At 43.3% G+C, this 20,404-nt stretch overlaps 1 protein-coding gene across 1 annotated transcript in view; it reads right to left on the bottom strand.

Annotated features, from left to right (window-relative positions):
• Positions 1-3,855: 3,855 nt before the first annotated feature.
• Positions 3,856-20,404, bottom strand: part of LOC5575020 (ankyrin-2) — a 30,931-nt gene continuing 14,382 nt past the window's right edge. The window contains exons 6-7 of the mRNA XM_021850705.1: positions 4,090-6,327; positions 3,856-3,992 (exon numbers count right to left, since the gene is read on the bottom strand). Of these exons, the coding sequence (XP_021706397.1) occupies positions 3,856-3,992; positions 4,090-6,327 (2,375 nt within the window). The remainder of the gene's footprint in view (positions 3,993-4,089; positions 6,328-20,404) is intronic.

Below are 20,404 nucleotides of genomic sequence, written 5' to 3'. Positions count from 1 at the left end.
ACCTTGGCTTCAACCGGCGAAACTGCCTTCTCGACAACAGGTTTCTCTTCTGGCTTGACTTCAGAAATCTCTTCTACCTTTTCGACAATTTCTTCTTCGATTGGCTCGGCTTCAGCGACTGGCGATGCTGGTTTCTCAGCTTCGACAACCTTGGCTTCAACCGGCGAAACTGCCTTCTCGACAACAGGTTTCTCTTCTGCCTTGACTTCAGAAATCTCTTCTACCTTTTCGACAATTTCATCTTCGATTGGCTCGGCTTCAGCGACTGGCGATGCTGGTTTCTCAGCTTCGACAACCTTGGCTTCAACCGGCGAAACTGCCTTCTCGACAACAGGTTTCTCTTCTGCCTTGACTTCAGAGATGTCTTCTACCTTTTCGACAATTTCTTCTTCGATTGGCTCGGCTTCAGCGACTGGCGATGCTGGTTTCTCAGCTTCGACAACCTTGGCTTCAACCGGCGAAACTGCCTTCTCGACAACAGGTTTCTCTTCTGCCTTGACTTCAGAAATGTCTTCTACCTTTTCGACAATTTCAGCTTCGATTGGCTCGGCTTCAGCGACTGGCGATGCTGGTTTCTCAGCTTCGACAACCTTGGCTTCAACCGGCGAAACTGCCTTCTCGACAACAGGTTTCTCTTCTGGCTTGACTTCAGAAATCTCTTCTACCTTTTCGACAATTTCAGTCTTCGATTGGCTCGGCTTCAGCGACTGGCGATGCTGGTTTCTCAGCTTCGACAACCTTGGCTTCAACCGGCGAAACTGCCTTCTCGACAACAGGTTTCTCTTCTGCCTTGACTTCAGAGATGTCTTCTACCTTTTCGACAATTTCTTCTTCGATTGGCTCGGCTTCAGCGACTGGCGATGCTGGTTTCTCAGCTTCGACAACCTTGGCTTCAACCGGCGAAACTGCCTTCTCGACAACAGGTTTCTCTTCTGCCTTGACTTCAGAGATGTCTTCTACCTTTTCGACAATTTCTTCTTCGATTGGCTCGGCTTCAGCGACTGGCGATGCTGGTTTCTCAGCTTCGACAACCTTGGCTTCAACCGGCGAAACTGCCTTCTCGACAACAGGTTTCTCTTCTGCCTTGACTTCAGAGATGTCTTCTACCTTTTCGACAATTTCTTCTTCGATTGGCTCGGCTTCAGCGACTGGCGATGCTGGTTTCTCAGCTTCGACAACCTTGGCTTCAACCGGCGAAACTGCCTTCTCGACAACAGGTTTCTCTTCTGGCTTGACTTCAGAAATCTCTTCTACCTTTTCGACAATTTCATCTTCGATTGGCTCGGCTTCAGCGACTGGCGATGCTGGTTTCTCAGCTTCGACAACCTTGGCTTCAACCGGCGAAACTGCCTTCTCGACAACAGGTTTCTCTTCTGCCTTGACTTCAGAGATGTCTTCTACCTTTTCGACAATTTCATCTTCGATTGGCTCGGCTTCAGCGACTGGCGATGCTGGTTTCTCAGCTTCGACAACCTTGGCTTCAACCGGCGAAACTGCCTTCTCGACAACAGGTTTCTCTTCTGGCTTGACTTCAGAAATCTCTTCTACCTTTTCGACAATTTCATCTTCGATTGGCTCGGCTTCAGCGACTGGCGATGCTGGTTTCTCAGCTTCGACAACCTTGGCTTCAACCGGCGAAACTGCCTTCTCGACAACAGGTTTCTCTTCTGCCTTGACTTCAGAGATGTCTTCTACCTTTTCGACAATTTCTTCTTCGATTGGCTCGGCTTCAGCGACTGGCGATGCTGGTTTCTCAGCTTCGACAACCTTGGCTTCAACCGGCGAAACTGCCTTCTCGACAACAGGTTTCTCTTCTGCCTTGACTTCAGAGATGTCTTCTACCTTTTCGACAATTTCTTCTTCGATTGGCTCGGCTTCAGCGACTGGCGATGCTGGTTTCTCAGCTTCGACAACCTTGGCTTCAACCGGCGAAACTGCCTTCTCGACAACAGGTTTCTCTTCTGCCTTGACTTCAGAGATGTCTTCTACCTTTTCGACAATTTCTTCTTCGATTGGCTCGGCTTCAGCGACTGGCGATGCTGGTTTCTCAGCTTCGACAACCTTGGCTTCAACCGGCGAAACTGCCTTCTCGACAACAGGTTTCTCTTCTGCCTTGACTTCAGAGATGTCTTCTACCTTTTCGACAATTTCTTCTTCGATTGGCTCGGCTTCAGCGACTGGCGATGCTGGTTTCTCAGCTTCGACAACCTTGGCTTCAACCGGCGAAACTGCCTTCTCGACAACAGGTTTCTCTTCTGGCTTGACTTCAGAAATCTCTTCTACCTTTTCGACAATTTCTTCTTCGATTGGCTCGGCTTCAGCGACTGGCGATGCTGGTTTCTCAGCTTCGACAACCTTGGCTTCAACCGGCGAAACTGCCTTCTCGACAACAGGTTTCTCTTCTGCCTTGACTTCAGAGATGTCTTCTACCTTTTCGACAATTTCTTCTTCGATTGGCTCGGCTTCAGCGACTGGCGATGCTGGTTTCTCAGCTTCGACAACCTTGGCTTCAACCGGCGAAACTGCCTTCTCGACAACAGGTTTCTCTTCTGCCTTGACTTCAGAGATGTCTTCTACCTTTTCGACAATTTCAGTTTCGATTGGCTCGGCTTCAGCGACTGGCGATGCTGGTTTCTCAGCTTCGACAACCTTGGCTTCAACCGGCGAAACTGCCTTCTCGACAACAGGTTTCTCTTCTGGCTTGACTTCAGAAATCTCTTTTACCTTTTCGACAATTTCAGCTTCGATTGGCTCGGCTTCAGCGACTGGCGATGCTGGTTTCTCAGCTTCGACAATCTTGGCTTCAACCGGCGAAATTGCCTTTCTCGACAACAGGTTTCTCTTCTGGATTGACTTCAGAAATCTCTTCTACATTTTCGACAATTTCAGCTTCCATTGGCTCGGCTTCGACAATCTTGGCTTCAACCGGCGAAACTGCCTTCTCGACAACAGAAGATGTCTTCTACCTTCTCGACAATTTCAGTTTCGATTGACTCGGCTTCAGCGACTGGCGATGCTGGTTTCTCAGTTTCGACAACCTTGGCTTCAACCGGCGAAACTGCCTTGTCGACAAGAGGTTTCTCTTCTGGTGTCAGGTGCTGGGTGGTTGTTTTCAGTTTTTTTTGCACTTGGTTCACCGGCGAACTGTGCTTCTCGACTGTTTTTTTGCTTGAATTATCTCTTTACCCCCCCTTTTACATTTCAGCTATCGATGTGTGTGTCACCCCGAGCTGCGATGCTGGTTTTAGTTCGCTTGTGTGTTTCAACGCAGTAGATGTGGGAGGGGCTGCAAGTTTCTGTGGTTGTATTGAGAAATAATTCGACAATAAATCAGTTAGAGTGTTGGTGGCGTTCAGACAATAAAGGGCAAGCAGAAACAGTTCTGAGACAAAGAAGAAGAAGGCTCCCTCCGCGGGTTTGTGGTGTGTGGTCGGATTCTGTGTGGGATGTGTGTTCTTACTGTGAGTACGTTAGGCTTACCTTTGGGGGGGGGGGGCGTGAGTATTGCTTTTCTTGTTACTAACAAAAGGTTTCTTCTACCCCTCTGGGAAAGCTACCTACATACGTTTGTCTAGTGCGTCTCTTCTTGCTTAGAAATCTCCACTTCCCTTTGTTTAAGTTTAATTTGTTCTTGACTCTGACGGTCAGTTCTTGTTGATTCAATTTGTGTTACAATTTTGTCTTGTTTGGTTTTCTCTATGTTTTCGGATTGTTTTACTTTGTCATCTTCTCGTAAACGTATCTGTTCAATGTGAATTTGTTCATGTTTCATTTTTCCCATTATTTTCTCTTCTGTGATATCTTCTTTTGCTAGTCTGTCGAATTGTGCCCTAATATCAGCGACTGTCTTTTGTACTAATTCGTCTTCTGGTGATATCTTTTGTGCTTGTCGTTTTCTTCTAATGTGTATTTTGTCAGATCTATCTGCGTCTTGTTTGTGTTTTTCTTCTTGTTGTACGACCATTCGTTTTCCTGTGGATTGAATCCGTTCACTGGTATCAAACATTTGGAGAAGACTTCGGTCAAGCTTCGAAATTTCACCGTGTTTTAGTTTTTCTTCATATTGCGCAACAATTTTCGACTCTATACGTTGTTCACTTTCTGCTTCTTCGTAGGACTGTTCCTCGATGGATAGTTTTTGCGACTTGATGTACAATTTTCCAACCGATCGAGTTTCCGATTCTAATTTCTCCAATTCGATGACCTGACGCTCTTGCTGCGTTTCTTCCGATTTGGTCACAATGGCATGGCTGTGAATGGTTTTCTCGACTTCGACTGCAGAAAGAACGGCCGCTTTGAGACCATCTTCTGTTCTGGTCCGTGTAAGTTTTGGACTTCTGGGAGGAGATTCCGTCGATCCGGTCTGTTTACTTTCGAACATCTTGATCAAATCGTTGGCTCGTTTTTGTTCGAATTCTTCGATTATGTCCTCGGTCAATCCGGGAACGTATTTCTTGCAAACGATCTTTTCACAAACTGGTTCTTCAAGCTGCGTAGCGATCTCGATTTGTTTCTGTTGTTCGAGCAAGTCTCGCTGGTGCTTTTCATGTAGGCCAAGCTGTTGAACTCCATGCACCAGTTTGGTTATTTTGATGTCTTCTTCGGTTTGATCGAGAAGGCTGGCTTTGGTTGGTGTGACCTTTTCGGCAGGAATTATTTGTGCTTCCAGGTCTACTATGTCTCGGTCGGTTAGTGTTTCTTTTTTAGGGGCGGGAGGGGGAAGAGTGCGGATGGCCGAGGCGTCCACTTGGTCCAAAACCTTTTTGTCGATTTGCTCAACGGCAATGCGTTGTTCCAGCTGTTTGATTACTTCGTGGATCGGCGGTATTGATTCAGACATAATGTTGGACTCCTCAGGTTGTTGTTCTTCGCCGAATATTTTCTTCAGTTCGCTGATTTTTGCGGATGCAAATTTTTGCTTTTTCGGTGAGTCTTGGATATCACCCTGCTTGATTTGGTGGTCTTCAAATTCGACCTTCTTCTTGGGGGAGCTTTGGGCGCTGTGAATTTTTTGGTTTTGCTCTAAGATTTTGATCTTCGCCTTGACGTCGCCTGATCCGCGGCGTCCTGTTAGTAGCTCTTCGTCGGTCATTTTAGTAAGATCCCGCTTAAGAATGGAAGTGATGTGTGCATCCAGCGGACTATTGGACGCGTCTTTGGTTTCTACACGATCGGTGAGGGTTGCAGCCTCGGATGTGTCTAGAGCAGCGGATACGGATTGTTCTTCGAAGTCTACGGGGCTAGTTCCGGTGTGTGCATACTGTACGTCTTCTTCCGCTATTTGGAAGTCGGCTGTGATGTCAGTTTCATCTGGTTGTATTGGGCTAAGGCCAGCGTCGGTGAGTTCGAGCTCTTCGATCTCCACATCGACGGCGGTGTCGGTCACGATGCTAATTTTCTTGTTCTTCTCTTCGGAAGAAGACACAATGCCTGGAGATGTCATGGTTTCGGTGAAGCCTCTTGTTAGGGAAATGCCTGTGTCCGTTACGTGACCTGATCCACTGGCTTCGGTTATAGGCGACTCGCTGCTTGAGTCGAAGCTACCGAAGAGATAGACGCTTTTCTTCTTTGAGAACGAAACTGTATCGTCCCGTTTGCGTTCCATTCGTTCCGAGTCCTGTTCATCGTCTATCAATTTGAATTGCTTGTAGCGTTTAGTTGTAGTGGAGTCCCGTCCAGTGCTTCCAGTGCTGATCACTTCAGAGCTGACTTCCCGACCGTCTTTCGAGGTGGTCGTCGTGGTCAGACTGATGGTTGATTGCGAGCTTATTGATATTTCAACATCTTTGTGCCCGTAGACGGTTAATCGACTTTCCGTGATGGCCGACGTATCGGAGGTTTTGATTTCCTTCCGTCCGATGACAAGTTTGATTGCCGGTGATTCACCACGAGCGTAGTGATGAACACTGTCCGGTGATTCAACAATGTCCGTCATCGGAGAAGTGCCACGGTTCGAGTGCGTCTCAAAGTGTGCCTTACGTTCTGGTTTACTACGAGTAGTCGTGGTCGAGTCCAGGTCTAGGTTGAAGTCTTTTCGGGCCTTGGTGGCCCGTGTCGAATCGTCACTGTCATGAGCTTGTTCGGTCTTTTGTGATTGTTGTTGGCGTTCACCGACGACTTCGGGTGATTGAAGGCTCAGTGTGTCCAAGTCTTCGGTCGATGCTAATACTATGCCCTGAGCAGTGGACGGTTGTGTATGGGCAGCGCTCTTGGTTAGCTTGGTTTGCGCTGCGGTCGTCGAATCCGGAGTGTCCAGCCAGTGGTACTCTCGGAATGCCTCAAAATCCGTCGTGGAGGCATTGTCCGGTACCAGCGAGTGGGCGTCGTCTGCGATGGTGGTCGTTCCCCGTGATGGCGTAGGATTGTTTTGTGAGTAGGTTTGTTTGGGAGTGAGGGTAGCAGTGAGTGTTTGGTTTACATTTAGTTTTGGGATTGTGAACAGAACGCGCAACGTAGACGTCAGAGCAGTACGTTTCGGAGGTTTCGGTGGAGTTTTTGAGGGTCGATAGTTTGAATTGCCATTCGTTCAAGTTAGTTCAAGTGTTTGGTTAAGTTTATCCACCGAAATGATTGAGTGGCCGCAGCGTGTAATTAATTATAATAAGTCATTTTTAAATGGAGGAAATATATAAGATGGTGGATGTGATTTCGATTGGATAGAGAGTATGACTTAATGGCTTCCATTGGTATGACATAAATGTACATGTGCGTTAGGCCATACATCATTGAGTTGAATAACCTAAAACACTTATGTCGGCGAGATAATGGAAAGGAGCATCTCTCAGTGGACGATTCTGGATGAATGTGTTCGGCTACCAGATCCACCGACTATGCGGTTACATGTAAAATGATCATGAAATTTGTAGTTTATGAGTGTGTTTCACATTCTATGTTGAGGATGATAATATATGACGTCGTGAGGGATGTTCAAAAAACAACTAAACCGCATTTATGTCCGTCACAATCTACCGCGCGCTATCTCTGATTATGTTCTCTAGGAGCACACTTAGAATTTCGTGCATATTATTAGTACCGGTACTCTACGGCCTCTTTCAAGGTTCGCTGTTCACTACGAAACGATTCCTGTTATTAGTACCATCTCGACTAAATTACTCAGCAAACTAACCACAAACTACAGTGGAATTGGTTCTTCCATCAAATCAATACCAAATACCAACAAAATGATAAAAGAACTAAAACGTCATTCGAACTGAAGAGTAAAAATACGCGAAAAGAAGCCAATGAAGGTTGCTGGTGGTGTGCTGCATTGGTCTTGGGAGGTGATTTTTCGGGTAGCCTTCCAGAACGAAACACACCGGAACGGTTCTTGGACCAAATTGGATCATGCACACGCGTAAACTCAAAAAATGGAACGTTAAATGAAATTCTTAACCAAAGGCGGTTATTTTTTGTGGTGCGAAATTGGATGCTTGTGGTGTTTTGCGTTGCGTGAACTGCCATTACACGACCTCATATATTATGCAGGATATGTGTGAGGGAATTAGTACAATGAGTGAGCGGTGTGATATGGCATGTTGAGTGTGATTTGGTGATAAGAATTTGTAACCATAGAGCACTGGAACATTCAAAGCGAAAAACCCAGTAACAGAACGGATAGTGATGAAGAGCAATATTGGCACATTTGTTCGCAATAAGGTAGCTGTTCGAGATGTGGTTACGACCATAATGACACGGAGAATATATTTATATAAGGTTATCGATTTACTCTATGGGACATACTTGATTCAATTACTGTGATTTGAAAGTAATTATTTTGTATGTATGATTGGGCTTAACATGGATTACAAATGATTACCGTTGAATCTATCTCTTCAAAAGCCGCTGTGGAATTTGCATTGCATAATCTAAATTTATTACTGATATCCAGTCTTTTATTCTTAGAATACCGAGAGAATGAAATCGATCACAGAACAGAAGAATGCATTGGATTAGAATTAACATAAGCTCTACCTGATTGCAGATAGAAACAGCTGTATGCCTTATAAAATGGGTTCTGAGTTGAAGATTAATGGCCATGAGTACGAAGTTGTTATTTCTGAAAAACTTTTAACATTAGGCCAGTTTATTAATTTTATCAAATCCCTAGCGGACTATGTAGTTCAAGAATGCTCGATCAATAAATTTGGAACTCTTTAATGACCACGGGTAAATTTCATGGATTCTCCCCGTTCATGGAACCTCAAAGTGGTTTTGATAATGCCGTTGATACTGCAAGCAGCATGATTTGAAGCTCGTTTTTGAGATCTGTGAAGACCACAAGTGGCCTCATGGGTAAATTACGATCTGGCTAGATTCCGGAAACAATGTTGAATGAAATGGAACAGACACCGTTCAACTTTAGGTCGTTTAGTTAACAAGTCGCTTAAGGCTTACAAGAAATCACATTGCATGAATGTTACCAACTAAAGTGCGGATTCTCGGTTGAATAAAACCTTTGCGAAACATAAGCAATTCCAAGTAAATGAAATGTGTATTGAATAGAACGTTTGTTGAATACACACTTCCACGGATGTATAAACATAGCATCTTCCGATGAACCAAATGTCTTCTCAGGTATTTACGAGTCTCTGATTTCAACTCGCAGTATCATAACAACTGAATCGTTTCAATGGACACTTAATAGTTTTGCTCCTTTCGAGCTCTCGAAATTCAGCCATTTTGTATGAAAAATCCATATTCTGTATATTTCATATCTCTTTGAAAACTTGGCAACAAAGTTATATTTAAAAGGTTTTAAACAGCAAAACTATTTCTAAAACTTAAGCTACAAAAGATAATTTTCACATAATTTGCATTGCAATGACTCATTTCGAACAATAACAAACGATGCTTACCACCACCTTCGATTACTCCCGATCCACTTAAATCTCACTTCCCAGTATGCTCAAAGAACCACAAATCTTCCGTCTCAGAATTTGAACCGATCAACATTCACCAAATAAGCACTACAAAATTGTCAACCAACTATCCACCAGAAAAAAATCCCGATGATTACGACCAACGGGCACCGGAATTGTGTGTAGCTTTGCGGGTGACTTTCGACACTGAACTGGCCGGCAGTGGATTGCTTGTCCTCGTGAGAAAAAACAAGTTGTCCACAGTTGCGAGCATGGCTGACAACGCCATTGGCGTAACAGGATTAGCATTCCTTCCGCGATGGACACTAGGTGCAGCGCAGTTATGAGGAAAGTAGTACCTTTCTGACAAATATCGAAAAAAAATCGAAGGTTTTGCTGTTCCAGCAAAATGAAACATAGTCTTGTTCTATTCAAAGGAAGCCCTAGAACATCGCGACCTGTTGTGCAACTGTAAGTGCTATCCATTGCTATCACCTGTGACGTTTTGCTTCGAAGGACGACACGTTATAACGATGGTGACTTTCTGGAATTGTATCACAGACGAACAGACGTAACAGTTAGAACAATTATCAACTTAAAACATAGTCACGCGAACATTCACGCCCACTGCTAAAAATACTGTGTCTCGCCAACTGAGAAATAGGTGGCGGTAGTGCGCAAACGTCAAACTCGAGCAAAAGCGATGCGAGCGCCACGAGTCAGCCGTCAGTAAAATAACAAATATTGGAACTGAGAGTTACAACAACGATGAAAACAATACGAGTGTTACGTCTGTTTGCCTGTGCTCATATGAGCAGAAGTATCGTAATGTGTTTTCATTCCAATTACCCTGTGGCTACGTTTAAAAACCGTTCACATTTTAACATTTTAACTGAACGGCATGAACGAAGTCAGCTACTGGTTGGAATAAGGGGACATTACGGTACGGAGTTGAATGTTGCTCTATTGATTTGGGATAAATGCGGTGGATATGTTGCAGAATTGAGGAATTTCCTATACAATGTGTACGATTTGTACAGTAACAGTAATTCACGCAACAATGATGATTGTACAGCACGAGTCGTGAAATCATCCAACGAGGCTTGCCAGTTGGATAATTACGAAGAGTGTTGCGAAAAAAAGAATTTCTGCATCGGATTGTCTACAATTTTATTCGTAATTTCTTACTCGAGAATATGAGAAATCATGTCGCATAAAACATATTTTTTGCAATTTCTTATCGTAATAGGCTGTTTTTCATCACGTCAATCTGTCAATGAACGGCCTACTTTCTTGCACTGAATTATGCAGTGTAGTGTGAAATCAGTTGCGTAATGACTATTACGCACCTGTTTTAACGCAACTGTTCGTAACTCGTTGCAGAACTCGGTTTCTATAGCACTCATCGTAATTTTCCAACTCGGCAAGCCTCGTTGGATAAATGTACAACTCGTGCTATATAAATCATCATTCTGCAACTTGTTGCGTAAACTACTATTGCAATTTTAGAAAATCGTTGTGTAATGAGTACTAACGCAACTCAAATAACTTACGTTATGAACTAGTTATTAATGTAATGTATTATTACGTAACTGAATTCTTATTGTAATATGCTATATTTCAGGCTTGATAATACTCCTCAACATCATTAGAGTTCGGTGAAATACTCTAGAGCAGTGTGCTGCCTTTGCCTCTTTGTGAGGGAGCGAAAAAAATGCTAGGCAGAGAGGCAACGAAAAATGAGCGAGGAAAATGCAGCACAAAACACAACAGAGTAAAATTCCATCAAAAAAGAGTGGTCTCACAACTCCCCGAGGACAGTCTTGTTCGGGCGGCAGACTAAAGAGTTCTTTTGAAGTGTGAGTAAATGTGAGCATCGCAACAAGAGAGAGAGAGTACCTAAAAAAAATCTTCATATTTTTTGCATTCTCACTCAAATCGCTTGATGATCTGTGTTGAAAATTCAGTTTTTTCTCCTCAGAAAAACGGCAAAATCGCCTCCTCTTTGCATCGCAGAGGAGTTTTTATCAGGCATGGGCTATTTTAATCACGGAATCCAACATTAAACAGCCTACTTTCCTGAACCGAATCAAATGTATCGTAAGGTTCAATACGCAACTGATTTCAGTCACGTAATGATTCTTAATTTTACAACATAATAGGCTGTTTTTCATCGCGGAAATGGCCTACTTTCTTGCACTGAATTATGCAGGGACTTAACAGTCATTACGCAACTGAAATCAGTCGCGTAATGACTATTACTAAATGTCAACTGTCTTGAGTTGCATAATGAATCATTACACAACAATTTAAAGAACGTACCAAACGATATCTGATACCCTCATGTGGTCTTTTATGAAATTGTTAAAAATCTTGTATGCAACTCGTTGCAGAACTCGATTTTTACAGCAGTCGTCGTTATTTTCCAACTCGGCAAGTCTCGTTGGATAAATTTACGACTTGTGCTGTGAAAGTAATCATTATTTACCTTGTTGCGCAAACTGCTATTCAATTATTTCAAATCAAAGTAAAATTATAATTCTATATGATCCTGCCTCCAGCATTCATTACTCGAACAGCTACCAAAATTGTCGTTGCTGCTTTACGTTATTTTGCAAATCAAAATTCCAATAAAATAAAACTTGTCTTTTGGGGTGGGTCATTATGATTGGTTATTGTTTCAGATAAACCCTTGGTATTAGAAATTCGTACTAAAATCAGTATGGATAACTCACTGTCATACCAAAACATCGTAAAAATACTTTTCCTGATGGTTTAAATAGTGTAAGGTTGGTAAAAAATCATATTAGGTGGAAAAGTGAACCCTTTCAAAAATCATTCCAAAGAGTAGTAGAAATTTCATGCATTATAAGATATTATCTCGAGATTCCTTCAGAATTTCCTCCGGGGATTTGAGATTCTTCTCCAAAGAATATCAATCATTTTGTCACAGCTTTTTAATGTGTTTTTCTAGAATCTTCAATGGAATTCCGAGAAATTCCCTTAAAAACTCTACTCGGGATCCCTTCAGCAATTTTCAACAAGCACCTGTAAGTATTTTGTCTTAAATTCCTTCAAAGAACAAACACTAGGATCCTAGGAAATTCTGTCAACTATATGAATCAACCCATTTCGCTCCAAATCGTATTTCAAGTTTTTTTTTTAAATTTTGTGGATGTTTGACCTTGACAACAATGAAAAAAACATTCCATTTAAAAATCAGCGTTAAACCATGCACATAAAGGGAATGCCATAATTGTCACACATTTACATTACTCAATGTGTAAAACTACATCAATATCATGTAATTTATGCGAATGGTCGTGTAATCGGTTAAGGTTGTAACGATAATTTAAATTCACTCTAAAATAAACACATTGTGAATTCGTGTTTACACATTCATACGTCTTGCTGTCACTAGCTCGAATACAAACATGCTGTCAGTTTTATGCGAGAGTCTAGACAACAATCACTCTAAGCGCCGCCTAGGAGTTGGCCTAGGTAATAAAATGATATATTTCAAAATTTAAATCCATAGCGTCGAGTCTCATAAATTGCGTCGTAGAGAGAGAGTCAGACAGGTGTAGCTAGGAAAAGGCCAACTAGTACAAAAGACTATTGTAACTAAACTCTCTTTAATCCTCCAATAGTGGGATATTGCGCAGCAATTTTTAGGCTCGATACAATTAGCAGCGCGACGGTCCTTTCAATTCAGTGGAGTGCTTTGTTGAAAGAAGACGTACTTTCAGAGTGATTTTCGAATTTCAATATAATTGAACCAAAGTTAAATTGTGCGGGTGAATAATTAAACTCGAAGTAAGTTTTCGCGCGTGCATAATTCTTTAGTTTATTCAATTTGTGATATTTCTCTTTTTAATTAGCAACTAAATTGTCGAGTATAGTGCAGTCGAAAAAGATTTTTTTAGTGAATTTATTACAAAACAAATTCAGGTAAGCCTTACATAACGAATAGTGTGCATAACTGTGAATTAATTCCACGTTGATTAGGATTAGCGTGCCCAAGCAACGTGGGCGGTTAGTCTGGAAGTGAAACTTAGTCCAGCTACGATCTACTATCCCGAACTCTGGGCACGGCGTTGAAGAGGACTATTTCGAGCACGTGCAGTGGGGACATCCACCGTTCGGCGATCTAACGTCTTGCTGTCGGCGGCTCAAGCAATCGTCCCGCTCGTCTTTCGTCGATTGTGCGACATCGTTCCGTGTCACCGCAAGCCAATAAGTCGCACGGCTGGCCACGCTACAACCCACGGCCGATCACTCCACGCTACAAGGGGACGCCTATACCCCGAATGATAAGCCGGCGCGCGGGGCACGTAAGTAAGACGAAGCAAAATTAGAGCCCGAAGCCGACAACGTGTTGGTGAATTTGTGTCCAAGTTGAAATTGCATCCCGTTTATTTGGGACGAATCACGTCGGGGGACGTTCGTCGTTGACCGGTCACAATAATTTGAATTGCTCACGGAGCGAAAATAAGATTGCAATCAAAAGCTAGGAAAGCGTGACGTCACGATAGGTCATAAGGTTTATTTGAATTTGGCCTTTGAATTAAAAGTTTTAGTAACTAAATAAAAACTAGCTTTCTCGATAGATTTAGTTGAATTTGTTTCGCGATCGAGATTGAATTTGAATTTAATAAAACCTACTTCAAGTTTAGTTTAAGTACTCTACTTTTCTTTCCGCGTCACGCAATCAATTTGAATTTAATTGTTAATTGTGTTTGTCTAATTAGAGCTAAGCGATTCTCCTTTGGTGGATTATTGAGGTATTTTTGTTAATTTTCCTTTCTTATATTTTAAATTGAAGGAGCTATATTTGTTTGATTTGCCGTACGACGTTTGGTATCAAATTGCGACATCAGTTCTTATGACTTTGATTGACCTGCCCTGAGAAGGCAGTCTCATTCCGGGCTAATTAACGGAGTAACGGTCCTTCTTCGAAGGTGGCGCTTAAGCCGATTACTTGGAAACGGAACGGAGCGTTACATTTTGGCGCCCAACGTGGGGCCCGAAAGCGGTGCCTCGGCGTTTTTGTAAATAAGATAATTGGTTTGAATTTAGTTGAGTTTTGATGAATTTTGTAAATATTTGTGAATTGAATTAACAAAATCGGAATTTAATCTTAGAGTTTGCATTAGTAGAATTTAGATTCGGTAGGCAAGTAAGATAGTAAATAGGCTAATCGGTTAAGAAAATTTCAGCATTCGTTAGAATTTTGATCAGTTTGTATCTTGAATTCGGTTTTGAACAAAATTAACTAGCGTAGTAAATATCCTAATCTCATTTTTCTTTTTTCTCAATAATATTATTTCTATCCAAGCTTTTTCGTAATTTTTGTATTGAATTTGATATTGAATTGTGAATTACCAAATATGGCGAACCCTAACTATAGTTACGATGATCTGTTGAACACGAATCGTACCGTGAATTCTCAAAGAACTCTGGTTACACCACCAGGTTCAGATTTTGCCGACTCTCTCGAAGGAGCCGTGGGTGGTAATCCTGCTCGCACGCCTCGTATCGTCTGGGCAGATCAAATGATGGTGGATGATTCCACTAATAGGCTTAGGAGAGATCGATTTTCGCTAGACAGTCGCTTTCCGGCTCCAAATAACTTGCAGGCTGAGTTGGAACATGCTGCGCGCCTCCAACTTTCAGCGGAGGGATTTCAGCTTCCTTTCCGTGGGGTGCAATCTAGCACAAGAGTGGAAAGAAGGGCGGAGAATCAATCCATGACATCGCAGGGGTTCCATATGGGCTTGTCGGGGTTTTCCGACCCGGCAGGGACAGCATCACATACGGGTGGACGAACCCATTCTGGGACAGTGAACCCGGAATCGATTCCAACAGGAATGACTCGCTGAATCGGTTGAATGCTTCTTTCCTGATGCCCAGAGATGACGCCGCTCCGCTGCTAAATTCTACGGCTCAGCCGATGGTATCGACTACAATACCGCAGCCGGTGGGGACGGTGCATCCTGAATCACCAGGACATCCTACCGCTCAGAGATCAGCATACTTTTCTCAACCGTCCTCTGCAAATGTAGATCGACGAATGTTTGAGACAACGCAACCAATGATTCCAGAATCCAGGAATGAAGATTTCCGTATGTCGTATGGTGAGAGCTTCGCGGCGAGCCAGTCTGCTTCGGTGCCAAACCCAGGAAACCTCCCAACTGGCGGTCCTGCGACTGAAAGTGAAACGTTGAACAATTACGTACACGTTTCCGAAATTCAAAATTATGTTCAAACTTACGTTCAACAGTTGTTGAAAGATCAGCACCATCGTACAGCTTTCTCCGATCCGATTACCAGCAATTTGGCTCGGCAAATGGCAGGTGTGGGTTTACAAGATTCAGATGGTCTTCGGGCGTCTGATAGAATCAGGGAAAATAGGTCTGCTTCTCATGATCCGTTGAAACTGCCAGCGCCCTTGCAGCTGCAGTGCTCGGATAGGTCAAGTTTTCAACCTGGAAATAGAACCAATCCAATTACTGCTCCTACTCCCCAAGTGTTTAGGGAGGTTCTACGGAATTCTTGGCCCAGTTTTGTTACCCCTGGTTATCCCAGATCTCCAGTAAGGCCAACTGTTCGAGATACAGCCAACGAACCCCAAATTAGCACGAATTATCCGGTGAACGATGATTCGAACGCTCGAACAAGTGAGGAGGGGACTAATTTTCAGATCAGGCGTGGTAGATTGCCACATCAAACTTGTAATATTATGGAGAAATGGCCCAAGTTTGCTGGTGATGCCAATCCTACTCCCGTTATTGACTTCCTGCGGCAGATCGAACTTCTGAGTCGTTCCTACCAAATCTCCAAGGAAGAGTTGAGAACCCATGCGCATCTCCTTTTCAAAGAAGACGCCTATGTCTGGTATTCTGCATACGAGCCAAAATTCTGCTCGTGGGATACCTTATTGTATTATTTGCGTATGAGGTATGACAATCCCAATAGGGATCGTTTTATACGGGAAGATCTTCGAAATCGAAAACAGCGCCCTAACGAACTGTTTAGCGCCTTCCTCACAGACATTGAAAATCTGTCCCAAAGGATGAATAAAAAAATTTCGGATGAGGAAAAATTTGATATCGTCGTCGAGAACATGAAAATGTCCTACAAACGACGACTGGCCTTGGAAGAAATTTCATCTCTGGAGCACTTAGCCCAATTGTGCTATCGATTCGATGCCCTGGAAGGAAATTTATATCACCCAAGAGGCCCAACAAAAACTCAATTAATTAACGAAGTCTACACTGAGGAAGAAGTAGTCTACTCAGAGGACCTAAACGAAGATCTCGAGATCGCGGCTCTTCAGGCACGAAAGGGACTAAATGGTCCACAAAAAGATCAATCCACGGTTAAATTCAGAGAAACCAACGATCGAGCTAAACCACTATGCTGGAATTGCCGCAAATCGGGTCACCTTTGGAGGGAATGTGATCAAAAGAAAGGCATATTCTGTCACATGTGTGGACACCCAGAAACAACGGCCTTTCGTTGTCCACAGCAACATGACCTCCGAGCAGCTTCGGAGGCCAAACCAAAAAACGAGTGAAGGAGGAGATTCTCGGGAACCGAGCTCCTTCCAACTTTAAAGAACAGGTTCCCAAGTCACAGTTTTCTCGATTTAATCAGACCTTTTTAATACAGACCAATTTCCGGAGATGCCCTCACCTTATCGTTTCCATTTTCGATATTCAGGTCGAAGGACTTGCAGACACCGGAGCTAGTGTCTCAATAATCAGTTCGACCAGGCTCCTCACTCGCCTTGGCTTGAAGGTTCAGAAATGCGATTTAAGAATATTTACCGCAGATCGAACTCCGTACACCTGTCTGGGATATGTGAATATCCCGTACCGGTACCAAGACGTTACGAAAGTTATCCCGACTCTAGTAGTCCCTGAAATAGCTAAAACGCTAATCTTAGGAATCGATTTCTTAACTGCCTTCAACTTCCAATTGGTCGTTACGCCTGTTCAGGAGGAGTCGAATAGTCCAACTTCTAAGAGAGATCTATGTCTGAATTATATCGAGAACTATTTTGGTGAGGAAGATGGTCATATTTGCTTTCAATTGATCCCTGAGGTAAATCGTGGACCTGTTGACGAACCTCAAGAAGAAGATCAAAGTCTTGAAATGCCGACAGTAGAAATTCCCACAAAGCGAATCGAAAACCCGATGGAGATTGAAACCGAACATCAATTGTCTCTTCAAGAGAAAAATCAACTTTTTAAAGCCATTCAATACCTTCCTGTAACTCAGGAAGGACGATTGGGTAGAACCCCTTTATTGAAACACTCCATAGAACTTCTTCCTGGAGCGACACCACGACGGATTCCGTCTTACAGATGGTCTCCAGCAGTTGAAACAGTGATTGATGCTGAAATGGACAGACTCTTAAATCTAGATGTCATTGAAGAATGTGAAGGGTCGGCAGATTTCGTCAATCCCCTATTACCGATTAAGAAGCCCACCGGGAAATGGCGTATTTGCTTAGATTCTCGGCGATTGAACTCCTTGACCAAAAAGGACGACTTCCCAATTCCGAATATGACCGTAATCTTGCAGCGAATCAAACGTGCTCGGTACTTTTCCGTGATAGATTTGACAGAATCATACTATCAGGTCGAGCTTGACGATGAGGCTAAAAACAAGACTGCTTTTCGGACCAACAAGGGCTTGTACCGCTTCAAGGTAATGCCTTTCGGCCTTACGAATGCTCCGGCTACAATGGCCCGTCTGATGGTGAAGGTCTTGGGACATGACCTAGAGCCGTTCGTATTCGTCTACTTAGACGATATTATAATAGTATCGGAATCGTTTGAGGAACATTTACGTTTAATTGAGTGTGTGGGAGAACGTTTAACACGAGCAGGCTTGACCATCAATATCCTAAAATCGAAGTTCTGCCAAACGAGTATTAAATATCTGGGATATGTTTTGTCCGAAGAAGGGTTGTCAATGGATGTAGCTAAAATCCAGCCCGTTTTAGACTATCCCATACCTCGAACGGTCAAAGATATCAGGCGATTGCTCGGTCTTGCCGGCTTTTATCAAAAGTTTATTAAAAACTACTCAGAAATTACTGTCCCTATTACCGATCTCCTCAAGAAAGGGCATCGGAAATTTGAGTGGACCATGGAGGCTGATAACGCTCTGAGGAAGTTGAAAGACGCCTTAGTGTCCGCACCGATTTTAGCGAACCCCGACTTCTCACTACCCTTTATAATAGAAACCGACAGTTCAGATTTGGCCATCGGATCTGTCCTAGTCCAAATCCAGAACGGGGAACGAATGTGCATAGCATATTATTCAAAAAAATTATCGAGTACCCAACGGAAATATAGCGCCACCGAGAGAGAATGTTTGGCGGTACTTTTGAGTATTGAGAATTTTAGACACTTCGTTGAAGGCAATCGTTTCGTGGTTCAAACCGATGCGATGAGCCTGACGTTTCTTCAAACGATGAGTATTGAATCCAAAAGTCCGCGAATCGCGCGATGGGCTCTAAAACTTTCGAAATACGACGTAGAGCTCCAATACAAAAGGGGTTCAGAGAACATTCCCGCTGATGCTCTGAGCCGCAGCCTGTACGTTTTGGATTGTCAACCGACTGATCCATATATTGAAGGCCTTAAACAACAAGTTCTACAGAATCCTGACCAGTATTCTGATTTCAAGATCGTCAATGGAAAACTTTTCAAGTTCTTAACGAACTCGACCTTGCCAGAAGACCCAGCGTTCCGCTGGAAAGAAGTTGTGCCTTTAGCGGAGAGGAAGTCTACAATTGATGATATCCACAAGGTAGCTCACCTCGGGTTCCTTAAAACCCTGGAGAAAGTACGTGAACGCTACTACTGGCCTCGTATGGCGAGTGAAATTAAACGTTTCTGTAGTAGTTGTCCCGTTTGTAAAGAATCTAAGGTTCCAAATATGAACGTCCGTCCACCATGTGGAAAGCCCAAACTTTGTAGTCGACCGTGGGAACTAATCTCCATCGACTTCTTAGGGCCCTATCCTAAATCACGTAAAGGGAACGTCTGGATACTTGTGATCTGTGACTTTTTCTCTAAATTCGTGCTGGCCCAATGCATGAAAGCAGCAACGGCTCCAGGAGTCTGTGCCGTTATGGAGAACCTTGTGTTCAACTTATTTGGGGCACCTTCGATCTGTATAACAGACAATGCCAAAGTTTTCCAAAGTGACCTGTTCAAAAATCTGCTGAAGAACTATGGGGTGACACAATGGAATCTTGCCGTGTATCACCCAAGTCCAAATCCAGCTGAAAGGGTCAACCGTGTCATTGTAACGGCCATACGATGTGCTCTGAATAAACAGGCAGACCACAGAAACTGGGATGAGTCCATACAAAAGATTGTTGCTGCTATTCGTACAAGCGTACATGAAAGTACGGGTTTCACACCGTACTTTATAAATTTTGGCCGAAACATGATCAGTATGGGCAGCGAGTACGAACATCTCAGAGAATTTGAGTCAGAAACCGCCTACGCTTCGGTGCATAGGAGTGAAGAAACTCGAAAATTGTATGAACTTGTTCGTCAGAATCTCCAAGAAGCGTACAAACGTTATTCTCGACCTTACAATTTGAGATCGAATGAAAACCATGTCTTCAAACCCGGCGATGTTGTGTATAAACACAGACAAACAGACGTCACACTCTCATCGCTGTCCATCGACCAACTTTTTAACGATCGATTCGAATATCTGGTAGGTGGTCAATCGACCACCCGCAGCGCTCGCGTCGTTTTTTGTTCGTGTTTGACGTTTACACACTACCGCCACCTGTTGGTTCATCGGCCAACTACAGTGTTTTTAGCATTGGGCGTATATGTTTTCGCGACTATGATTTTGATCGCAATTTGTTCTAAGTGTTACGTCTGTTTATCTGTGGTATAAACGTGATGTACATTTGTCGGATAAAGCAAAACACTTCGTCGGGAAATTCGGTACAAAATACACTCGGGCTCGAGTTCATCGGTGCTTGGGACCAACACCTATGTTCTAGAGAACGAAGAAGGTCAAAGAATCCCTGGAACCTTTCATGGGTCTTTCCTGAAGAAGGCCTAAAAATAGAACAGGGTTCAGCCATAAATAATGCTCAAAAAAGCACAAGCTATGACTGCACTACGGTCGCGTAGTGCATACACAACTTTCAAAACAAACACACATATAGGTGGTGCAACGATGCAGTCCGATCCGAGATGTCCATAGGTTTCCTCGATCGTCGACACAAACTAGAGCAAAACAAGAAAGCTATGACGGTGCATCCGCCTGATGCACAAAAACAATAAAGCCACTCGCTCAAAGAAAAAACTGAATAGGGACGGGGTTGGTGGTCTGATGGCTACCGCTTCTGCTTCGTATGCAGAAGGTCTTGGGTTCAATCCCAGGCCCGTCCCTTTCCTTTCCTCGTACTTTGTAGTTGTATATCTCTCACTTGCTTCTATCTTCCATTCTAAATATATCACACTCAAACTATTCGTTCATAGCAAACGCTAGAA

Source organism: Aedes aegypti, chromosome 3, assembly GCF_002204515.2.
Source record: "Aedes aegypti strain LVP_AGWG chromosome 3, AaegL5.0 Primary Assembly, whole genome shotgun sequence".
NCBI lineage: Eukaryota > Metazoa > Arthropoda > Insecta > Diptera > Culicidae > Aedes > Aedes aegypti.
This window is presented reverse-complemented; position numbering and strand designations above follow the sequence as displayed.